General features: G+C 36.1%; 1 protein-coding gene across 1 annotated transcript in view; it reads left to right on the forward strand.

Moving 5' to 3' along the window:
• Positions 1-1,493: 1,493 nt before the first annotated feature.
• The window catches only part of LOC130220219 (CUB and sushi domain-containing protein 1-like), a gene marked incomplete at both ends in the record, with an annotated part of 30,111 nt that continues 5,790 nt past the window's right edge, over positions 1,494-25,814 (forward strand). Inside the window, 4 exons of the mRNA XM_056452595.1 lie at positions 1,494-1,696; positions 5,162-5,353; positions 11,214-11,352; positions 20,667-20,854. Coding sequence (XP_056308570.1) covers positions 1,494-1,696; positions 5,162-5,353; positions 11,214-11,352; positions 20,667-20,854 — 722 coding nt within the window. The remainder of the gene's footprint in view (positions 1,697-5,161; positions 5,354-11,213; positions 11,353-20,666; positions 20,855-25,814) is intronic.

The raw sequence follows: 25,814 nt of genomic DNA on the forward strand, positions 1-25,814 counted from the left end.
TACTCATCAGATTATTTATTATAGCCTCCAGAATATGCCCATTTAGGTGTCTGAGTACACTGTAGCTGTTTTTGTAACCTGTGGCTTTAAATGCAAATGAGATGCTTTTCTCCACCCACCGTTCCCACGTGTGTGTCTGCTTCTCCTGCATTATGTCAAATAAACAGCAGTCAGTGATTGAGACATACACGGATGAAGCTGAGATAAGGTCACTAGAAAAATACCAAGTAAGTTTATTCCATGTATTTGTGGTGGAGTTTATTCAAGCCTTTTTGAAATGATGAGTCTCATACAAATGCCATTTGCAGTACACGCACATATGCACATTTACTGACACCATGCAGCCATGGTGATTATAGCGGTTAAGAATTACATAGCAATTTTACTGTCTTTTATACAAACATGCTCTGTTTTAAAAACATTTCAAACTTATACAACTTATAAAAATCAGAGAGAGCTGTTACAAAAAAATTAATCCCCGTTTATTTGCAGTGTACAATCATATTGAATGTACCGAAAGGATATCTTATCAGAGTTGTTACATTATTAATAATATCAATTGTAATATCAATTGCAATCAATCTGTATTCATTTGCTTGTAATGTGAATGCATTCTATTGCTCTGAAAGAAAATACAACTAAACAGACTAGTAATTTGGACTTTTTTTGCAGTGTACAACCATGTTGAATGCAGATCATTAAATTTCCAGTGACTTAGTATATGGAAATGACTATATAATGGTGGCCTTTTGTTTTGATCAGTTTGATAGTTTGGAACATATGTTTTCCATGAATTTAGTAATTATTTTCATATTGATAAAATTATTCAGATATCAAAAGAAGTTGTATGTTATTTTTTTGATAAACAGAGAAAAGTAGCTATTCTTGTAGTAGCTATTTCTATTAATGTGAGAAGTATGAAGCTAAAAGTTTGTCATGACAAACAAGAAAATGAATTTATTTATTTTTAATGTATTTATTATAATTAATAACTCAATAAACTAATAATAAATTTATAATAATAACAATAATAATAATAATAATAATAATAATAATGTTTGTTTGTTTGTTTATTTATTTATTTAATTTAATTTTATTTTATTTTATTTTATTTTATTTTATTTTATTTTATTTTATTTTATTTTATTTTATTTTATTTTATTTTATTTTATTTTATTTTATTTTATATGCCATTTTGAGATTGCCTTTGTTTTACCCAAATGTTACCAATTACAAATTTAACTACATGTGTAATGCAGATGAACAACTTTATTGTTATGTTTTGGCAATGTTCATCAAATGTGGTTTAAAACACTGCAAGGACATAAGAGTAGATGGGCATATATTTTTTATTTATTTATTTAGTTTGGACAGTGACTGTCAGTGGCCTAAATTGTCAATTGTTACATCTGCTTATATTAATGTGCATGCAATTAAATGCTTTTGAAAGAAAATACAATACAATGTTCTCTCTGTACTTGATTTTCCCATAGTCTCCACTTCATAGTCTTTGACACGGAGGTGGATCATGACATTCTGAAGGTTTGGGATGGACCGGCAGAAAGTGGCATTCTGCTAAAGGAGTGGAGTGGGTCGCTTTTACCCGAGGACACTCACAGCACCTTCAACATCCTCACGCTTCAGTTCGACAGCGATTACTTCATTAGCAAGTCAGGATTTTCCATCCAGTTCTCTAGTAAGTATCAGCTTTCCATTGTTTGTTTTCTACATAGCATATGCATAACTATCTTACTATATTTGCTAGAGGTGTGAACCTATACTGGTCTCATAGCTCGGTTCGGTTACGATTATCATGCCATCGATTCGGTTCAATTCGATATTTCGGTGCATCACGGGGCATTGACGATGCTTTTCATAAACAGTGTTGTATTTTGGGGGGTGGCTATATCAAGCTGTCTTCTCATTCACACACATACACAAACATAGACAGCAGCAAACAAACACGCACACGCGCACATACACACGCCACGCGCGCTTGCTTGCTCGCTCGCTCGCTCTGCAGCGATATTGTGAGACCGCCCACTCCTGTTAAAATTACAGCTTACAGCAAGAGTTACTGACCACTGCCGCGCTTTTATTCGGAAATTTCGGAATGCATACAGCCGAGAGGAAAAGAGGAGAAGAGAGGGGAGGAAGAGTCACACCAGCAGGTGAAATGGGCCACAGTGAGAGAGAGAGAGAGAAATGGAGTACTTTCATTCACTCGGAGAGAAATATGGGCTTCTTCTGTAAGTGCCAGTGAAAGACTTTTCAGAAAACACACACACACAGTGAAATTTTTAAGTAGTTGGTGCCTGTAGTTTTGTAAATACCCGCGCTCGCCTCACTCTCGACAGAGCGCATATGAGATAAATGACGTCAGTACATAATAACCGGTTATGATTATTACTGAACCGATACCGAATTGTCCACGTCTGCATCGCGGTGCACCGAAGAAACAATAAATTTTGACACCCCTAATATTTGCGTACTTTGCTCTTTATATTCCAAATGCATAGTAACTGGAAACACTGGGAAATCATTGGGAAAATGTGTCTTGGAGTAGATTTTTGAGATTCAAGAAATATTTGCTCACAGGTACATAAGCCTGCATTTCATGTGTAAAGTGAATGCTGCAGGGTGGTACTGCTGACTAGTTATCTTCATATGGATGGGTTTTCCAGCATGACTGGTTTGCTTGATAGCTCACCGCAAATGGGGCTAGACCTGGAGGCAGAGCGAAGCAGACCGTGGTTCGAATTGACAAAGGATGGTTCCAGAAACCAGGAAAACGAAACCCAAAAAAGCAGAAGCATGTGGTCACGATGGCTTTACTCTTCTAATTTGCTTTTGAAAACATTATCGGTTAAGTGTAGGGAAGGGAGTGTGTGGGTCAATGGATATCAAGCTGATATATTATGCACCACGACAAACTAAATGGTTTCTCTCATGGACGCACATGGGAAGGACGTTAATATGTGCAGAAATGTACACAGCGGCCTCTGGTGGATTTATGAGAAATAGCACGTATAAGAAAACATTCCTCAGTAGCATATTTGAGGTTGTCAAAATGTGCACAGCACACTCTAGCAAGTGGTGCTCACTGCAGAGCCACTTTGGCAGAGCTAAGCTCCTCATTCCTTGCACTTCTTCTATGAGTGATGTCACTGGGGGTTGGGGTTAGGGGTGGGGTGGGTGTACGCATTAAATCAGCTTACAGGAGGAGGAGCGAGAGCTCAAGCTCCCCCTCGCTGGAGCTCAAATGGCTCTGCAGTGAGCAGGGTCTCCACTCTAGTGGATTTTTGTAAACAAAAACTGCAAAATGTAGTTCAGGGTACATATTTTCTGGTTCTCAAAATGTAGTCTTGAGCACATATTTTTTCAATGAGCCTGGGTTGGTAACTGGAGAACCTCAATCAGCTGTTTTGACTAAATGTGCAGTTTGCTGTCTACTATGCTTCAAGGGGTCCTACACTAAGCACGAATAATAATAACAGATGTTATTCACACTAGGGATTCCACAATATTCAATATATTATTGAAAAGTTCAGTACTATCTTCTTGGTTAAATATGGATATGCAAGTTGATTCATTCATTAATTAATTAATTTTTCTTTAGCTCAAGACTGATATGTATTCTGCGTCAAGTGCATAAAGTCACATAGCCGTCGCCGTCGCCGGCGTTGGCGTGCACCCCTCAATGTATTTAACTACCTGTCGCAACCATGCGTAGCTCAAGCTCTTTGGTTGGTCAGCTTCGTAGTGCTGACAAGTGTGGGCGGGACCAAGACTTACACGAACCCGTTGGAGCGAGTGTTTACAAGTGTTGAGTCCTGTGTAGGAGGGATGAAAATTTTTGTTTTGTGTTTAAAGTTGTTGCACGTCCGCCGGTTCCTGTCTCAAAATAAGTGAGTTTGAGCTACTTCTACATCAAGGTAGCTTTTAGGAAAAAAAAAAACACTGAAGAAACTCCACACAGAGGAAGATAAGAACCTCACTGCTAGCTAGCGTTTCGGAAGTGCTATTGCAGAGCAACGCAAACAGTGCGCAGAAGTACGAATGCTTGGCAACGCACAAGGCATGCCTCTTGGGTCATGCCGACCACTCGATGCAGAAGTATAAACCAGGCTTTAGTCCCTTATTTATCAAGGGTCGCCACAGCGGAATGAACCGAAAGTATTACATCAGCGGTTGCCCTTCCAGCCATAACCCAGTACTGGGAAACACCCACCCACTCTTACATTCACACACACACACGCACGCACGCACGCACGCACACACACGCACACACACACTCATATACTATGGCCAATGTAGTTCAATTCACCTATACTGCGTGTCTTTGGACTGTGGGGAAAACTGGAGCACCAGGAGGAAATCCTTGGGGGCACGGGGAGAACCTGCAAACTTCACACAGAAATGCCATCTGGCCCAGGCGGGACTCAAACCAGTGACAATCTTGCTGTGAGGGGACAGTGCTAACCACTGAGCCACCGTGCCTCCCTACATATTACAGATTGTACAAATTATAATACATATTATAACGTAGATGGGCTGCACAGTAGCATGATCGCCTCACAGCAAGAAGGTCACTGGTTTGAGCCTCAGCTTGGTCAGTTGGCATTTCTGTGTGGAGTTTGCATGTTCTCCTCGTGCTTGTGTGGGTTTCCTCTTGGTGCTTCGGTTTCCCTCACAAGTCCAAAGACAAGTGGTACAGGTGAATTGGGTAAGCTGTATTATCCATAGTGTATGATGGTGAATGAGTGTGTATAGATGTTTCCCAGTGATTGGCGGTTCATTCCGCTGTGGCGACCCCAGATTAATAAAGGGACTAAGCCGAAAAGAAAATGAGTGAAAGAATGAATTATAATGTAGGCTGGGCAGTATGTATTAGTAGTATTGTAACAAAACCTTTTTTACTCTGGTCAATTTCCTAAGATCCTTTGTTCATGGTCTTTTTAAGTGATTATGCAGCAAATGCATGTTAATAGACTAGAAACCTTTGCATATGAGCTTCACACCATCACAAATGTGTGCTGCTGTGCGAGTCGGCATATTTAGTCAGAAACAGAGGTCTGCTTTCTCATGAATAAGTGATTTTCTGCTCTCTCCAATGTCTCGGTGATCCATAGCTAATTCAAAATTTATCTTTTTATTTCAGCTACAGTGGCCACGACCTGCAACGACCCAGGGACCCCTCAAAATGGATCACGCTACGGAGACAGCAGGGAGCCCGGTGATACCATTTCGTTTCAGTGTGACCCTGGGTACCAAATTCAAGGAGTGTCTGAAATCACTTGTGTTCAGCTCAACAGCCGGTTTTTCTGGCAGCCAGATCCACCCACCTGCATCGGTGAGATCCGAATGAACTATGTGTTCTATACCTCAGTACTAAAAGGGGGGGGGGGGTTGTATTGTTTACATAATTATTTCAAAAATTATTTAGTACCGTGGAACCTACAGAAGAACCCAAATTTAGTTTTTTATACTGAAAAACAATATTTAATATGTACTGTTCATATTGACTGCCCGTTCATTATGTTGGTGGCTGTTTTTGCCCCATTGACTTTCATTATAATGACATTTTTTGATTCCAAAGCCATGGCACCATATACTTTAATCATGAATTTTTGATTGTTGGGGGTTTTCCCTGTTGAGAAGAGGTTAAATTAGTCATTTTTACTGGTGATCATGAGTTGGTACCATTAACCCTTTAGAAAGCCCTGTGCAAAAAAAGATTTCTGATCATTTGCGGTTCAGGGGCCTCATGTACGGAGACTTGTGTTGAATTCATACTAAAACATTTACAGCTTTGTGCGTACGCAGTAAAAAATTCAGATGTATGAAACACTGCGTACGTGGAATCCCACCCATATTCTCTTTGTACATACGAATTAACGTGAAACTGACTGCACGTTCACGAGCGCAAAACCCCTCCCTGCCTCCTCCCCTAATAAATATGGTAATGACTCTACTTTGGCAAAACCAAACGAAAAAGCAATGGCAAAAGCAAGCAAAAAGAGAAACTTTGAACAGAATGTGAATTGGAGGTGCTCCTATCAGAGGTAGACCAGAGAAAAACTGTGTTATTTGCAAGTTTGTCCTCCGGAATTAATAACAAAAAATAAATAAAAATAGAGTGGGAGAGTTTAGCTGACGCGGTTAACGCAGTAGGGTCTGAACATTGCACTGTAAGTGAATTAAAAAAGAAATGGACCGGTGTAAAGGTTTAAAATTTTGTAGTGTCTATTTAGGCTAAGTGCAAAAAGCTCACCTCGTTGTCACTGCGATTTCCGCCCATCACGGTTTGATTGACAGAGACAACATAACTAAAGAGAATGGCAAGCAGCAGTGTGAGTGACGTAGCTAGTAAAGCGTATGGCAACGTGTTTTGACACGATCGATCATGAACCCAGTTCGAATCCAGCGTCTGATATACTCCTTCTTTTTTCCGCCACTACATATCAGATTTTGCCTACTCTTCATCACGAGGAATCATTAATAAGTGTGTGTATTATGTTAAGTGCATTTGAGCGTCACATATTATGTATTGAATGGAAATGTTTCCGATTCACGTATGCAAATTCGTCTTCAGATGGCGCCTTCATAGCAATGTGCGTGCAGTAGATCGCTCCGATTACATTGGGAAAACCGGTGATCGCTGCAAATTGCGCTTTAATGTTTGGCTGGTCAACTGCATGGTGTGGAAAGCTTATATACCTGCTAGACATGCGGATGATCCCGTCCCATACAGCTGGCATTGTACGGCTCAAAGATACTTTGTAGTGTGCAATTTAACATATTTGCCTCTGGGAGTCGCCAGTAGAAATAAAACAAACACACACTTGAAATACACGTATGCCAGACATGAAGTTGGCGTGGAACAACGCACATTCTCACGTTCATTTCATCGTTGGTAAATCCAAACGTGAGTGTGAAATTTGGCGTACGCAAAATTAAGATTTTGATACATGAGAGCCCAGGTGCTGGTCGGTGTAGTGAGCTTCGTTGTTGTGTAGAAAGAAGAAGACAGGGTCGGCGATATCAGGTAAGTAATATTTTTATTTTTTTTCAATGCCCAACACGCGTAGCTCTGTGTGTGTGTGTGCGTTCTCTCTTCTCCCGGCTGCGCCTTCTGTTCTCCTTAAGAAGGGTGTCTCTCCGGCCCAATCACTAGAATAAACAGGTGTTATTTATTATTTTTGATTGGCCTGCTGATTAGCCACCGGGCTCAAAGCATGCTCTCCCCCATCATTGGGTGTTCGATCATGCTTACCTCTCCACAGTCGGTAATAAACAGGCACGGGCAGAGTGTGGGTCCAGTAGTCAATCAATGTGATGTTTTATAAACAAATTTCGGGAGGAGCACGCGCAGAAGTTTCAGTATCAAATACGTCATTGACAATTATTCTATTATCCAATCAGTTCTTGACCAAACCCCTATATATACCAAAGCTGTCTTACCTGCAGCATCTTACGACTTTAGCATCCCTCCACCACCCCGTCACCTCACCTCTTAAGCATTACAATCCCGGGGGGAGCGTTCTGGGGCCGGGCTAGATACTTCGCTCGAATCCCTAATCCTCTCTGTTTCCTGATAAAAGGAATAACTCGAGTTTGGGTGTCTTCCCCGAGCTCAGAGCCCTCTCCCCGGACAGCACGCCAAATACGCTTTATTCAGAAACTATTGCAAGTGTGAACTCGTGAAGTGTAGCATTGTAGGCAATCGTGTAGCAACTGATGGACAGCGAGCAGTCGACTCTTATCACATTTTGAATAGATATTAATGCTCATACTGGTCTTTTTTCTACATTACACTTAAGCTTCGATGGCAGATTACCTTCTTGCATGCTGTTTTGTTTGAGTGTCATCACACCAACTGGGGGATACCAAACAAGGGCAAATAGGCGGAGCTGAGCACTACAGACGCCTGCTAGCATTTTGCTTAGACAGACTTTTCTTTGGGAGAAACGCTTAATACTTCATTACCTGCGACTCGTTTGTGTTCTGACCACATGTGCTTAGTTGTACACTCTATCAAGTGTTTAGGCTTTTAAAAAACACTGCTGTAATACACAGAGCCTCTAAATATTGTCCTTATGAGGTTTTTCTACAGGAGGACTTCCAAACACTTCAAATATAGTCTGTGTTAGTAAATGCAAGACTATTTATGAAATCCAGACATAACACTGTATGAAAATGCTTCAGATGATTGTTCTATTGCTATTGCTATAGCCTGCAGCTAGTCAATCTGTCAGATTCTGGAGTGCATTCAAGTTCTAAAGAAAATTATAAGTGATAAATGATCTTAAATAAATCAAATACATTTATAGAGATGGTGTAAGTATATAATTTCACTCACCTGTGAAATGGAGGCCACATGAATGGTTTGTGAGCACAATTAAGTGCACACAGCATGCCATATTATCTGATAATTGTAAGAAATAATTCCATAAAGCAACTGACTGTGTAAAGCCACATAAAACAACACAAAAACATGACGTAAACACCGTGTTCAGCAGCTAATCAGCCGGAATCAGCTGAGGTAAAGTAACTGCGACCAGCGAGACCTAGCTGTCACTCAAGTTCAGCAGCTAATCAGCCGGAATCAGCTGAGGTGAAGTAACGGCGACCAGCGAGACCTAGCTGTCACTCAAGTGGCCACGCCCTTAATTATGCAGACTTAATGTTACTTAAAATAAACGCACAGTCGTCATGAAGTGTAATATTAGCTATCTGAAACAAAATGTTCGTTGTACCAGGCTATAAACATTTTTTTCTACAGTTAAGTTGGCCATTTTAACAGTGGGGTCAATAGAAATTTGCTCCATTATGGAGCTAGAACTAGCGGAATTTCCATGATTCAGTTACTTCCGTATTTGCTTCTTGAGGCAGAGCGAGAGGTTGCCGCTTGGTTAATACGTATAGTTGACATGTTGTTATTTTGATATCAATTGAAATAGACCGCATCATTGACCAACTAAAATGTGGCCTAAAAGTCAATGGTGCAGCCAATTTATGTGTTATTAACCCTTTGAGGTGCACTCCTTGAAAACATTTTTTTGGCCCACATCTTGGATTGAATAATATACTGACACAACTGATAAATAGTAATAAGCAATTAAAATAATAACGATAACCTATGGATAAAATGTCAACCAGGTAGTTATGATGCCTGTTAAAGGTTGAAAGAGTACATTAGTGACATGTTTTTATCACTTGTTTATCTGTCGGGGTTAAGAGAAGTATGCATCACTATACAGGGGCATAGGTATGGAAATAGGACGTGTGTTTGGATATAACTGCCACACTTTGTTGTTATTGTGCATTAATTAGTTTGCTAGAGTAATAGTTTTGTAACTCTTCATAGTCTGGAAAAATGTTCCTAGTCATATTCCTAATAATCATAATCATATTCATGATCATGACATTCATTAAACTGTTCATGTTTGAAGCTGGTCTTGTGCAGATTTCAGAGATGCTGTATACACATTAGTTCACAGTTATGAGAAAAGGTTTAGCTGTCTCTCGTAGCTTTACATAGATGCTTTCTCATTATTACCATGACCTTCTCTCAGACTTCTAGGAATTTTATTTATTTATTTATTTTTTCCACTTAGACAATATGCTCTGCACATTCTGGATATGTCCACAGAGGAATTCATTTTTAATGATTATGTTTAAACCATTTAAGACACATTCACTGTGAGCTCTGAGATTTTCAAGGGATGACATATGTGTTTGTGTCTTCATTGAGAGAGAGAAAGAAACAGACAGAGAGAGAGAAACAGAGAGAGAAACAGCTGCTAATTCCCACTGAAATGCACTACCCTTAATTCTAAAACACAGATTACTCTAGTAAAGCATAAACTTGTCTATAATTTCCCACAATTTTCATAAATATACATAGTAGTTATTATTCTGTCATCAACTGTTAATGTGGTTTTACACTGGAAATCGTATGTTTTTTGTAAGCTCCCTATGTATTGTAAGTAGTATTGTTTTTCCAATTGTCATTTTAATTTAATTTAGTTTAATTTAATTTAATTTAATTTAATTTTATTTTATTTTATTTTATTTTATTTTATTTTATTTTATTTTATTTTATTTTATTTTATTTTATTTTATTTTATTTTATTTTATTTTATTTTATTTTATGTTATTTTATGTTATTTTATTTTATTTTATTTTATTTTATTTTATTAAACTTAAATCAATTAATAAATGAATGGAATAAAAAAGTAATTTAATTTAATTATTATTAATTATTTTATTTTATTTTTTAATAAGCAATGCATTAATTAAACTATTAATAAATGGATGAATATATATAAGCAATGCATTTAACTTAATTAATAAATGAATAGAATAAAAATGTTATGTAATTTAATTTATTTAGATAAAATGTTTTTTTATTTTATTTTATTTTAAGCAATGCATTAAACTTAAATCAATTAATAAATTGATATTTAATTTAATTTAATTTTGCATAAGCAATGCATTCAATTTAAATCAATTTAAAAATGAATGGATAAAATATTTAATTTATTTTTTATTTTATTTTATTTTGTATAAGTAATGCATTAAACTTAAATCAATTAATAAATTGATATTTAATTTAATTTAATTTGCATAAGCAATGCATTCAATTTAAATCAAATTAAAAATGAATGGATAAAATATTTAATTTATTTTTTATTTTATTTTATTTTGTATAAGTAATGCATTAAACTTAAATCAATTAATAAATTGATATTTAATTTAATTTAATTTTGCATAAGCAATGCATTCAATTTAAATCAATTTAAAAATGAATGGATAAAATATTTAATTTATTTTTTATTTTATTTTATTTTGTATAAGTAATGCATTAAACTTAAATCAATTAATAAGTAGATTTTTTTGTATAAGCAATGCATTCAACTTAAATGAATTAATACATTTATATTTAATTTATAATAATCAATCCATTAAACTTAAATCCATAAAAAATTGATTAAATACTTAATTTAATTTAGTTTAGTTTAATCCGTTCTTTAATGCATTGCTTATTATTATTATTTAATGCTGTGGGATGTGAAATGTCCTTCCATATTTAACTGATAATGTGATTAAGAGTAATCATCCTATTATCGGACAGATGTAACATTGTTTACTGTTGATATGTTGAAGGATCACATTAATTTGCATCCTCTCTCTTCTTGTTATGACAGCTACCTGCGGGGGCAATGTGACAGGGCCTGCTGGGGTAATTCTATCACCCAACTATCCTCAACCCTACCCGCCAGGAAAAGAGTGCGACTGGCGGATTGAAGTCAACCCTGACTTTGTGGTTGCTTTAATCTTCAAAAGGTAATTTTCTCATACTGTAGCTCAGTTAAACAACTTCCTGCATGGGTCAGCATAGTCTGCAGATCCTGGAACATTATTTCTCTCCAAAAAAATCGAACTCGTATCGAATCCCTTACTCTAAACCTAACCCTAGTTTAATCTCTGTCATGCCACGTGAAGGGTTTGTAGCATATTTAAAATACAGCACTTTGAATTTAATTGTTTTGACAATATTTCTCTTAAAATTGAAGTCTATTTTTATTTTAATTTAATTTAAACTTTATTTATAGAGCACAATAATAAAAAAAGAAACAGCTGACCAATGTGGGGTATAATATGCATATTAAAAGACATAATGAACTAAAAGAAAATAAACAATCAACAAACTCTGGTCGGCAGACCTAAGAGCTCCTCTCGGATGATATTTGGATAACATATAAGAGAGGTAGGAAGGAGCAAGGCCATGTAAACATTTAAATACAAGTAGAAGCACTTAAAAATCCATTCTAGAACTTACTTTTGCTTATTTGAACGACCGTATTTAAAAAAGGACAAGAATTGTGAACTGCATAGACATGCTGTAAGGCCAATGTCTTGTAGAGTTTACCTCCACCCCTAATTAAACATACCTGTAATTTTCAGGCAGTCCTTGAAGGGTACAGTTGAAGTCAAGATTATTAGCCCTCCTGTGATTTTTATTATTATTATTATTATTATTATTATTATTATTATTATTATTATTATTATTATTATTATTATTATTAATAATAATAAAATTTATTCATTTTTTTCTGAATAAAATATAATTTCTTACAATTTGGCTAGAATTAAAGCAGTTGTACGTTTTATTTTGTACTTATTTTATTGACACTTTTCAGTATTTTAAAATAATATTTATTAAATATTTTATGTATTTTATGTTGATTTAATATTATATACCACTTTAATGTGGTGATGTCATTGGCCCATTAACATGTAATGCTTGTAAAACTATTTCTTATCTGTAACAAAAGGCAATTCAATCATAACTTAATGATGAAACGGCTGTCATAAATGTATTTATAAATGTGTGGACATTTTTGGATTCTTGCAAGCGACGGAAAAGAAAAACATAAAATAGGAAATACATTAGGACCATTGTTATTGTTTACAGCCCTTAAAATATATTTTAGCCCCCTTAAAAAATTATATATATATATATATATATATATATATATATATATATATATATATACATATATACATATATATATATATATATATATATATATATATATATATATATATATATATATATATATATACATATATATATGTGAGCAATATCACACGAGTAGCAGTGTGATATGGCTATATATCAGCACTGATGGCAGGCGTGCATTGGTACGAGGCTGCAGGCCTAGTGTCTTAGTGTCCCACCAATGCTGATATACAGCCATATCGCACTGCTACAAGTGTGATACTGCGTTTATACAACAGTTCGACGGCACAATCGTGTATATAAAAAAGAAAATCAAACACGGAGAGTCTCAAAAACTCTTTTGTATTAGGAACTACTTTCTTCTGCCATTCATTCACATCTGCAGCTGACGTCAAAACTGTAGGAGCCGTTACTAATTCACCAACGTCACTTTAGAGCTAGTATATGAATGATTCTCAAGCGTAATGTTTAAAGTGATGACAAAACAGGTGATTTTGCTGACATTTTAAGATTATAAGGCTGAACTTGACATGAAATGTGAAATGCCCTCCGTCTACAGAGATATCTTCTTACAGTGTTACAGTCTACAGTGTTTCTCTGTTGCAATCAGGATGTCACAATAATTAACCCGAAAAGCAGTGCAATAACTATCAGACTGCTGTTTTTGCGATAAGGAAAAAAAGGAGGGGGAGGGGGTGTTCGGGGGTGAGGTCTCTGAAAAACACTGTTGAGAACTGGGATAGGAAAGTAACTATTAAAATAGGCACTGTCCTTATAAATAAACTATATAGTTTCAATCTATACAAAAGAGAGAGATCGACTTAGAATATCACCCACCAGTTCAATAATGATTTGATCAGCTGTAGTTAGAAAGCATGCTGTTTAAATATTCCAAGCAAGAGCTTATTATGTGGTCCTGGCTCCATCTTGTGGATAGACAACGTCAACCGTCTTTGGCTAATGGCCGCCGATGCGCTGTCTTTCAGAAATTATAAATATTTCGAAATAGACACTATCCTTATAAATAAACTGCTATCTAAACAACTATATTCTCGACTAAAACCTCAAGAACCTGACAGAACTGTTGTATGTGTATATATATATATATATATATATATACAGTTCTGTCTGGTTCTCAAATCTGATATTCTGCAATAACAGCATTCGCACATCCCCCTCACCCTTACTCCATTACTCCACCCACATAGAATGACAGTAGATCAGTAAACTCACTACAATTTGACAAATATTCCAGCTGACATAATGTATTTTTGAGGCTTTTTAAGCGATTTATGTAGTAGATTACAACTATGCAGATTATTTATAAGGATAGTGCCTATTTTAAATATTTATAATTTCGGAGATACAGCGCCTGTCATATTGAGCAGAGCAAAGATAGTTGATGTTCTGCCACAAGATGGCGGCATAGACTGCATAATAAGCCCTTAGAGGAGAAAAACTCCTAAAAGCGTAATTTCAAACTACAGTTGATCAAAAAAAATAATCACCTGTTTTGTCATCACTTTAGACATTACGCTAGAGAATTATTCAAATACTAGCTATAAAGTGATGTTGGTGAATGAGCAACAATTTCTGCTCTTCTGACGGTCAGCTGCAGATGTGAATGAATGGCAGAAGAAAGTAGTTCCTCATACACAAGGGTTTTTAAAACTTCCTGGGTTTGATTTTCTTTTTTATCTACACGGTTATACTGTCAAACTGTTGTATAAAGGCAATATCACACTTGTAGGAGTGCAATATAGCTGTATATCGTAACTGGTGGGACACTAAGGCACTCGGCCTGTGGCATCAAGCCAATGCATGCCTCCCACCAGTGCCGATAAACAGCAATTTCGTACTGCTACTCGTGTGATATTGCTCATATATAAATATAATACCTGTTGTCCAGTAACTTGGCTATTTAACCTAACTTGCATAGTTAGCCTAATTAACCTAGTTAAGCCTTAAAATGTAACTTTAAGCTTAATACTAGCTTAATACTTTAAAAATAACTAGAAAATATTATGTACTGTAATCATGGCAAGGTAAATTTGCCATGAGAATTTGCAATTACTCATTAGCAAATAGTTATTAAAGATATTAAGTTTAAAATATAATACATGGTAAATGGCACTTGGGGAATATTTAAGAACAACAAAATTCACAGGACTACTAATTTTGACTTTTTGACCGGTAGGTTGTATAATTTTTTTTATTATTAGTATATATTTAGTATTATTTTTATTTTTATTATTATTATTTTTATTATTTTAGGTGTCTATAATTAGAGATGGAGCTCTGCTGGACAGTGGATGTTTCAGTTGATTTTGAAATTATCTTGTAAATACCAAAAAGAAGCAAATAATGCTTCATTTATAATCTCTGGACAGGTCAGTCATTTCATTTCATGGATTTTTAATTAGTCTTAATATGTTTTAACATGCCTTCTTTTATTGTCATGTTCTTTTACTTGTTTTCTCTTATTGTAAAGTACTTTGTGACTCAATGTCTGGGAAAGGTGCTATATAAGTAAACCTTTCCTTACTTACTTACTTAAATGAGTTTTGCACTCTTTTGACTACAAACAGTGACGTTGTCTACACTGTGCAAACTGAAGGATGTCTTATTTACAATGTGTTTGCATTCATAAAATTGTTTAATGGAGAAATTTAAGATTGTTGCATTTTTCACCAGTCACATACATCATTCAAATAGCCTAAAGTAAACAATCCTCAGCACTTCAACTCTGAATTCAAATGCACTGTAGCTTCTTTTCAATGATGCTATCCTTTTCGCCATTACACTAAATAACTTTAAGTTTAAAAATAAAAATGAATGAGTTCTTCATGTAATATATATTTCATATACAAAGATGCTACCGTTTGTAGCAGTTTGCATTAACGCTGAAGATTTAGGGGAGAAATGTCCCATTAAACAGAGCATTTGAGTTAGAGTGCAAAAATCATTGTAGAAAATGGCCTTTTATTTCTGTATTATGACAGCTTTGACATTGGAGTGAACTCATTGATGTCTCGTTATGTTTACTGAATTGCCTTTTATTTAACAGATCAGGGCTGCCTGAAATCCTCTTAACACTGTGTCCTTTTCAAGTTATAGCTTGTCACGGTTGACGGTTTTTATATTCTTTTTTTAAGATCAGATATGTACTGATGTAATTCTGAAGTTGTAGTACAATAATAATTGAAATACAATACAATTGAAAACTGATCGCACCACGCGTGTGTAGGAATGGCTGATGGTGGCCAATGCTTTGACAAACGGCTGGGAATGGCGCACAGAAATGCAGTTAAATCGGTAAAGAACGAAGCACGTGTCGTGTTTTCAATGTGGTTTTGGACACGATATGTGAATAGCCTGAAAACATTTAACCTCAGAGACACATAACAAGCTATGATCTATAATGCATAAGTGATTACAAGCTGCACGGAGCGATTATGAGTTATAACATACAGATAAATACATATTTTACTACAGTAAACGAGGCAACCATATTACACTTACATGATCTGAAGAAAGAAGAAACTGGTCCATATAAACTGTGTAACAGTTACTGACAAAGTCCCATATATTAAAAATTATTTGCTGATCCTTACTTTAATAACAAACGGCCGGCAAATCCTGCGTTGCAGCGTAGGTTATTGTAACAATCATCAGAAAAAATGACAGGATCAAAAGCACATGGTATACTACTGTGGTATTGTTGTGGAATACTCTCTGTGGTCATTAAAAATCCCATGGCACTTCTCTTAAAGAGTGGTGTCCTGGCCAAATCTCCTCCATTGGCCCTTATTCATCATGGCCTCTCAATCATCCCCATCCATCAAACTGCCTCTATCACTGTCTCTCCACTCTCTCTATAGCTGGTGTGTGGTGAGCGCACTGGCGCCGTTGTCCTGTGGCTGCCACCGCAGCATCCAAGTGGATGCTGCACACTGGTGGTGGTGTGGAGAGACCCCCTTTATGATTGTGAAGCGCTTTGGGTGGATGGTCATACTTAATAAATGCGCTATATGAATACACATTACTTACTTACTTATGTTTTACTGGATCCAGTACTTCATATTTGGCGATGCCGTGTATTGACGTTTCAAGAGTTCCCACTTAGATATGCTTAGCGTTAATAGCAGGTTTGGCATGCTGTCCCGGGAGAGAACCCTGAGCTCAGGTATACTTGAGCCCAAGGATCCCGCTCAGTCAATATGCATATAAGGGGATCCGAGATCAGGTAGGTCTCAAGAGCCCCCCTTAGAAAAGGGAGTAAAAGGAGGAGCTGGGGTGGAAGGGGGGATTCTTCCAAAACGAAGATAGAGCAATAGGGAGAAAATGATCCATTTATAGTAAGCTTGGGTCACTCTGATTGGATTAATACGGATTACAGTTGAGAAGCCAGGCGTGCTCAGTCATATCGCGTGCTCCTCTTGAAATTAGTTTGTGAAACTTTACTTATACGAACAGGCAAAAAATCCGAACACAAAACAGATCATTGATCATTGAGTCGACACTTTTGTTTAGGAAACAATAGTTTTAAACACTCAGATTTAAACCTCAGCCAGATGTTTTCATTCACTTAGAGCTATGTTTTATACTTCATGGAAGGTCATTTTCAAAAACTCATAATATGGGCTCTTGAGCTTCTGAGTCTGGAACGATTTTGGCTGGAAGTCAAAAAGGCTGCAATTGTAATAATAATAATAATAATAACAATAATAATAATAATAATAATAATAATAATAATAATAATAATAATAATAATAATAATAATAATAATAATTTTCCCAGTGTTAGGTTGTGACTGGAAGGGCATCCACTGCGTAAGACATATTCTAGATAAGTTGGCGGTTCATTCCACTGTGGTGACCCCTGATGAATAAAGGGACTAAGTCGAAAAGAAAATGAATGAATGAATAATAATAATATAGCAATAACAACAACAACAACAATGACAGAGCTCTCTTCTCAGCCCTGAAATTCAGCTTCCTAATTTAGTAGCTGTTAATTACATGTTTCAAGTGCTGTTTAGTGGGCTGCTTTGGATTGCATTCATTTTCACTGGAATCTCGTGGGACAAATGCAAATCATGCAGCCTAAAACACATATTTTACAGCCAGTTTTGCACATTGATTATAAAAACATGTAGCTCTTCTTCAGAAAAAAAAAAAAAAAACATTTTTGCTGTAAGCTGAAAGCTAAATATGTCAGTGCAAGCAGTAAAATTAAATTTGCACAACGCTTACGTTAATTTAACCCACCATGGTAAAAAGTAGCTGGAAAAAAAGGTGGACTTTACAATTTTGCATCCAACACAAACTGAGTCAGAATTTACTGATCACGGGTAGATAATAAGGAGAGAGACTATGGTTGAGTTTTTCTTGCTCAGTAGATGCTGAGCTCAAATATCATGCCTTATAAAATATTCTCCCTTTATGCAAAGTACTTGTCATTATGAAATCAAAATTGAAAGTTAAATGTGACCTCATTTGAAAGTAAATTCAATACGCTGCTTATGATGCATGAAAATTATGTAAAGAATGTAAAATAATGCATGAGTGGTAATAATGCACAGTTCCCCACAGTAATCTACCATTAATATCAGCCAGTACCACTATCATGGACAGCAGCTTGCAGCACCATATATATATACTGTATATATGTATATATATATATATATATATATATATATATATATATATATGTACGTGTATATGTGTGTGTGTGTGTGTATATATATGTGTGTGTGTATATATATATATATATATATATATATATATATATATATATATATATATATATATATATATATATATATATATATATATATATATATATATATATATATATATACACATAGTTAGAGTTATTAGCCCCCCTTTGAATTTTTTTTTCTTTTTTAAAATATTTTAAGGACAATTTTCACAGTATGATAATATTTTTTCTTCTGGAGAAAGTCTTATTTGTTTTATTTAACCCTAACCCTAGAATAAAAGCAGTTTTTAATTTTTTAAAATCCATTTTAAGGTCATTATTATTAGCCCCGTTAAGACATTTTTTTTTGATAGTCTACAAAACAAACCGTTATACAATAACTTGCCTAATTACCCTAACCTGCATATTTAACTTAATTCACCTAGTTACACCTTTAAATGTCACTTTAAGCTGTATAGAAGTGTCTTAAAGAATATCTAGTAAAATATTATTTACTGTCATCATGGCAAAGATAAAATAAATCAGTTATTAGAAATGAGTTATTAAAACTATTATGTTTAGAAAAAATATTCTCTTTGTTAAACAGAAATTGGGGAAAAAATAAACAGGGTAGCTAATAATTCAGGGGGGCTAATAAAAAGGGGGTACGGAAAGTATTCAGACCAATTATATACCACTTATAATTAAGGAAAAATCAGATGCTCAAGACAAAATCTTGAAAATAATGACTTATCAAAAAAATGAGCAAATTTATGACAGAGGTTGGGGTGACGCAGTGGCGCAGGAGGTAGTGCTGTCGCCTCACAGCAAGAAGGTCGCTGGTTCGAGCCTCGGCTGGGTCAGTTGGCATTTGTGTGTGGAGTTTGCATGTTCTCCCTGTGGGTTTCCTCCGGGTGCTACGGTTTCCCCCACAGTCCAAAGACATGCGGTATAGGTGAATTGGGATTGTCCGTAGTGTATGACTGTGAGTGAGTGAGTGAGTGTGTATGGATGTTTCCTAGAGATGCGTTGCGGCTGGAAGGGCATCCGCCGCGTAAAACGTGCTGGATAAGTTGGCGGTTCATTCTGCTGTGGCGACCCCAGATTAATAAAGGGACTAAGCCGAAAAGAAAATGAATGAATGAATGAATGACAGAGGTTTGTGATACAACAATTACAGTGATGCATTAATCAAAACCCTTATTTTCCACAGAGCGAAACAAATCATCCAACCACACTGTTGAGTAGTGGACAGGCACAAACAAAAATTAATTAATTCATTCATTCATTTTCTTTTCGGCTTATAAGTATCATTCATGTATTTTTCTTAAAAAAAAAACTTTTTGAAACGCATTTCGTTTGGTATAATTTGTATCTTAATTTTAATGTATTTTGTGTTCGTCAGTTTACTGGATAAACATAAATCACGAAAAACATCTGTGGTAAATTGCTTCAAAACCAGTCCACTATATGCTTCAGCTCCAAAGCACAAACTGGTTTGTTAAATAAAATCAAATCTAGCCTAGTTCAGAGAAACTATTAAACGTTTAATTTTTAATGACAAAATAATCCATAGCCGGTGAGTTTCAATTTAATTAGTTTTAATCAATTAATTTCAATAAGCAAGACAGGCTTTTACAATGTATTCACAGCACTCAACGCGTTTCCAGATTACCTCAGAAAAACGAACTCTGTTGGAAGGCTGAGAGAACTCAGAAACTCACTGTAACAATGTAAATGTCTGCATATTTGTGCCAGTCAGTTAACTAAAATTGCTTAAAACACTTTAATGTATTAGAGAAAGTAGTTAAAGTTTTCATAACCAATGATTGATCTTATCCACCCGAGACCCACCCATAAGCAGCCTATTTTTTGATTACCTGACTCACAACTGATAAATGATTATGATATTGTACACTGTCACCCATGTGACAGAACTAGTGAAGATAAGGGAAAAAAATAAACATGCTAGACTTTCTGCGATGATGTTGTGAGGCGTCGCATACATGATATCAGTTGTCCTGAACTATTCAACATTAAACAAGAAGAAACAATTGAATCTTGTGTCTCGATGCCCATTTGTCGTTTATGACTCCCCATGACACCCTACATCAAGGTAATCATGCGGAAATCATGACGCAACCGTGTGAGCCCTGCTTTAGGAATGCTACTAGCCAAATTAAACACATTAAAGCTATCACAGTGTTTGGGATGTTATCATCAGTGCAAAGGGATACATAATAATCAGGGAATAACTCGGAAATGTTGTTCCAGGACCAGATATTGATCCAGAAACTCATCAAACATAGATAAAATCATAGTCACTAGAAAGATTTCTTAGTTAAGCATATAAACTCACTGGTTGTTAAACCTCTGCATAACCACCTACATATATAGAAACCCCTAATTTCTTATTTCATTTGTTGTGCAGTTTTAACATGGAGCCCAGCTATGATTTCCTTCATATCTATGAGGGTGAAGACTCCAACGGACCCCTGATCATCAGTCTGCAGGGCAACCAAGTTCCAGATCGCATCGAGAGCAGTGGAAACAGCCTTTTTCTGGCATTTCGCAGTGATGCCTCCCTGGGGATGTCTGGTTTTGCCATTGAATACAAAGGTAAGTCACACCTTGCAATCGTATGGTTTGTTTTCTTGAGGTTAGGGCTTGGAAATCAAATGTTGCACACCACTAGCGCAGTGGGCACTATCAGATTTGTGTTATTTTTTTAAGGGTGGGTGTCACGAAAAAACACAGAAGATTTTTTTTCAACACATTTCTAAAGATAATAGTTTGTTCTGTAGACAATCTGAAAAAAAAAAATGCTTAAGGGGGCTAAGCACCGTCATATGCATTTCTATCTTAAAATTTATTCAGAGGCGATCTTTGATGATCAGTTGTTCAACAAAATCACATTGTATGCACAGCACAATCATACAGGTTTGTACTATACAACATTAGACAAATCAGATCCTTCCTTACTAAGCAGTCAGACCAGCTTCTGATCCAAGCACTTGTCATTTCTGGACTGGACTACTGTAACGCTGTCTTAGCTGGACATCCATCATCTGCTGTGAAACATTTCCAAACGATCCACTGTGCTGCAGCTTATCTGGTCTTCAATAAGCCCAAGAGAACTCACGTCACACCTTTCTTCATCTCCTGCACTGGTTACCGGTTAAAGCTTGCATCAAATTCAATCTGAAACTCTATTGTTTGCATACAGAATGGCCACAAACTCTGCACCGTCTTATCATGTTACCGACAAATATAAAGCATGTGACATCTTTGTTTCATTTTTTTTACATTTTACTTTAATATTAGTAGCACCAACAGTAGTGGAAGTCATGCTTATGAAAAAAGGTTGGTAAAATAAGATAGGGCTTGAGCTTACACATTTGTTGATTATGAAGCAAATTTACGGAATTATAGTAGGTAATTAAGGTGATGAGAATTCTTCTCAAGTATCTGACATATTCCTTCAATTTATGACATATAGCACACCGTGTGCAACTTCTTAAAACAAAGGCAGATTCACGAAAACACACACTGCATAAAAATGTAGTTCTGGGGATGTATTTGGCGCTCTCTAGAAATGTATATAAGGGTACGCAATCAGAATGAGCCTGGGTTGAATTCTGAGATTTTTACAGGGATTTGATGTAGAAGAAGCCTGCGGTCAAAAAGCGAGCACTACTTCGTGATACCATCACAAAGAGAATCTTACCCACTTTCCAGAACCTTTGCATTTGCTGTTCCTCAGTGGTGCAATGATCCACCAAATCCCACATAGACTGCTGAATCCCTGACATTCAAAAGGCACCAAAACAAACGCACTTTTTACTGTAAACTTCTAAATAAATATTTAAGGAAGTATCTAAGTAAGGAAGTACAGTTGAAGTCAGAATTATTAGCCCTCCTGAATTATTAGCGCCGCTATAAGTTTTTTGCCCTTCAGTTTCTGTTAAAAAATGTTTTTTCAACACATTCCTAAAGATAATAGTTTTAATAACTCATTTCTAATAAATTATTTTATATTTAGTACAAGTTAAATATTTAATTTATAAATTTGGTTAATTAGCCAAGTTAGGGTAATTATGTAAATCATTGTATAACGGTGGTATGTTCTGTAGACAAAAAAAAAAAAAAAAAAAAAAAAAAAAATATATATATATATATATATATATATATATATATATATATATATATATATAGGCGACGCAGTGGCCCAGCGGAGTGGAGTGGAGCCTCGGCTGGGTCAGTTAGCGTTTCTGTGTGGTTTCTGTGCGTTCGCATGGGTTTCTTCCAGGTGCTCTGGTTTCCCCCACAGTCCAAAGACATGCGGTGCAGGTGAACTGGGCAAGCTAAATTGTCCGTAGTGTATGAGTGTGAATGAGTGTGTGTGGATGTTTCCCAGAGATGGGTTGCAGCTGGAAGGGCATCCGCTGTGCAAAAGAAGCGCTGGATGAGTCGGCGGTTCATTCCGCTGTGGCGACCCCAGATTAATAAAGAGACTAAGCCGAAAAGAAAATCAATGAATATATATATATATATATATATATATATATATATATATATATATATATATATATATATATATATATATATATATACTTAAGGGGGCTAATAATGTTGACCTTAAAATTAATTATTAAACATAATTTGGAAAATATTCGAAAAAGAAATAAAATCAAATAATTTGACTTCCACTGTAAGTAAATAAATACTTTTATTTCTAGTTTGTATTTTTCCAACGAACATCTTTGTAACATTTATCTTTAAAGGTGCAGTATGTATTGACACCCAGTGGTTGAACTAGGTATTGCACTCCTGGGTCAAAACACATTTTCGCTCGGTTCCACCTCTGACAAGTCCACGCAAGCGCAGGTTGCCAGATTGACATAAGTGTGCCAGACTATCAAGCCTAAAGGCTGATTTAAGGCTGGTTTGAACCATTTTCTAACTAAAAGCAATGAGAAGAAGAAATATTTTCCATACTAAAATTTGTTTTTGTCCTAACCAACACCTGAAATTTTTATTTTAGAAATGGCTTCTATTTCTCACAGGTGAACAACGATCACCTCAGGTACACCTCATGTTCTTTATTCAGTGTTAAATGCTAATAATAATAAGAGTTTGAATGCCAATTTACGAGATATTTATTGCTATACTACTGAAAGCAGCAGCAGATTGTTCACCTCAGATCTTGAAATTAAAATAAATCGTTTGAAAGTGAACTTCAGAATCGTGAGTGCAAGCCAACAAATAATCATTCAGCATGTACATTTAATAATGTTAATTAGGTTTTAAACCTTAACATATCATTGGTGTGCAGTAAGGGCACTTTACTGTGCTTCTGAATGAGTGTATTTAAATTTCTATCGTGTTTCGTCTGGTTTGATCAGCCAAATTGCTTATCACAGCAAATCTCGTCACGTAAGGTATTGTTAGGACAATGTAACCTGCTCACCTAATGTTTACATTCATTACAGTTATATTATTTGCTAGTTAATGACCACCTTATGTGGAACTCTGAATCTGCATCTCATTTCCGGTCTGCTACTGTCCACCGGAAGTCGAATTTTCGGTCGCGTGCACATGCTTTGAGAGATCTGACTAAATGAATCAAACAAAACTGTTTTCCACCAAGCCAACCCGAGGTGCTTAAATATGATTGGCTAAACTGGCATTGGGCGAGTTAAAAGACAGCAGAAAAGCATAGACAGCCGTTCCAGCACATAACAGACATTTTCAAAGCAGACTATCTGACTTTAGCATTGTTTTTCAGATAAACAAGAGTGCTCACTTAGCATGTTTACTAAATATCTGCAAACATTTAATGGTATTTTTAGGCTTTAGAAAAGTCAAAAACTTATACAGGACCTTTAAAATCGCTTGATCCTTTCTCATTGTAAGCCGATTTAGATATAAGCATCTGCTAAATGACTAAAAACATACACTCAATACTTAGTTTCAATGTTAATCTATTAAATATCTATTAAAGGATGATGCAATACACATTTTGGGCCTGTTCCTTTTATTCTGTGTGCTGCACAAATGGTTGTTTCAGAAATAAGGAAGATAGCGTTGCACACTTGCAATTTTGCTGATATAATCTTCCCCACCTCCTTCCCACTTTCCTCGGTCTCAGATAGCTGTTAACTGTCAGGTTGTTTGGCAGCCTCTCCAAGCACCACCTCCGGAGATTCTCCAACTGTCCTTCTCTTGGTGTCTGCTGCCAGATGGACAGAGACCATCTTCTGTTGCCCCTCCGTGCTCACCTGTCTTTCCCCTGGTGTTAGCTCACTTTAATGCACAATGCCCTCAAGCCAGTGTCTGCTCTCTTTCTTCACACTGTCCATCTTTCTTTTTTGCTTTTTGCTTTTTACTTTCATGCCACCTCTGTTTTTCCTACTGTCTGTTACCTGTCTCAGCCCTGGGGATGTGCTGGCAGAGAACATGGTTGGCAGGATGTGATTGTGCATCTGATTAGTTTTGCTCAGGGTCAGTTGAGTTACAGATATTATTGTTTATAGGTCCCTTGATTTTTTTTTTGGATCTTAGTGTTAGTATGTTAGTCTGAAGGGGGATCTATATGCTTATTTCACGCGGCCGCCATTTTATGATTAATAAACGAAAACGAGGCTGTGGTGGGTTGGAAGAAACCCGGAAGTGTAGGATCAGCACTGTAAACATTGCAACAACATGCTGTGGACTATAAATCTCCAGCTGTTGCCGCAATTTCAAAGTGCAGATGTGGTGTAAACAGGGGCACAACTGGACATTTACTGAGGGGTATGCCCTTAACTAAATAACTATAGTAAATTTAATTGATATTTAAATGCGATATTGACGATAAGCTGACGATCCATAAATTTACGACTAACATTATAGTATCAAGTGTCCATCATAAAGTCAACTTTTACGCTAGCCCTGTGGGTTTAGCCCATAGAATTATCCTCTTTTTCACATACTATACAGGATGGAAGTCCTGGACACAGTCCAGGTGTGGCCGTACGTCACTGTCCCCACTGCCGGGACTAACCTACCTTGTCTGTATTTATGTTAGATAAAACCCCAGTGACTAGGTGGCAATAATGAATAATTAATGATATGGCGGCCTCGTCGCTCCCAAAAACATTAGAAGTTGATTAAAAGTGTGGTAATAATAGTGTGGGTTAAGCTTACCAATCTCTTATTTTTCAATTTGTAATGGGAGTTTTCATTTTAAGGTATTGTTTGTTCATTTTCTATTTTGCGCTCCACGTCTCTTCATTCTAAACATTTGACTGTAACCGAATATTTCACGAAGGGGCGGTATAATTTTTTATTTAATAAAATACAAAATAAACATGTTTAACCAAAAGTATTTATTTATTTTTATTATTATTTGAATTTTTTAATGAAGATAGTTTCAAAAATAGTTTTGGCACAATTAAAGCTGCGAAGATCAGTCGAGTCATCAGTGATCGCTCGTCTGTGTTTGCACTCGGTAAACATTGGTAAGGTGCAGTGAACTGATGACCTTTACAGCCAATCACAGCCATTTCTGTTGAGCACTAGTGAATACTATGGCAAA

This window comes from Danio aesculapii, unplaced genomic scaffold (genome assembly GCF_903798145.1).
Source record: "Danio aesculapii unplaced genomic scaffold, fDanAes4.1, whole genome shotgun sequence".
NCBI classification, from domain to species: Eukaryota; Metazoa; Chordata; class Actinopteri; order Cypriniformes; family Danionidae; genus Danio; species Danio aesculapii.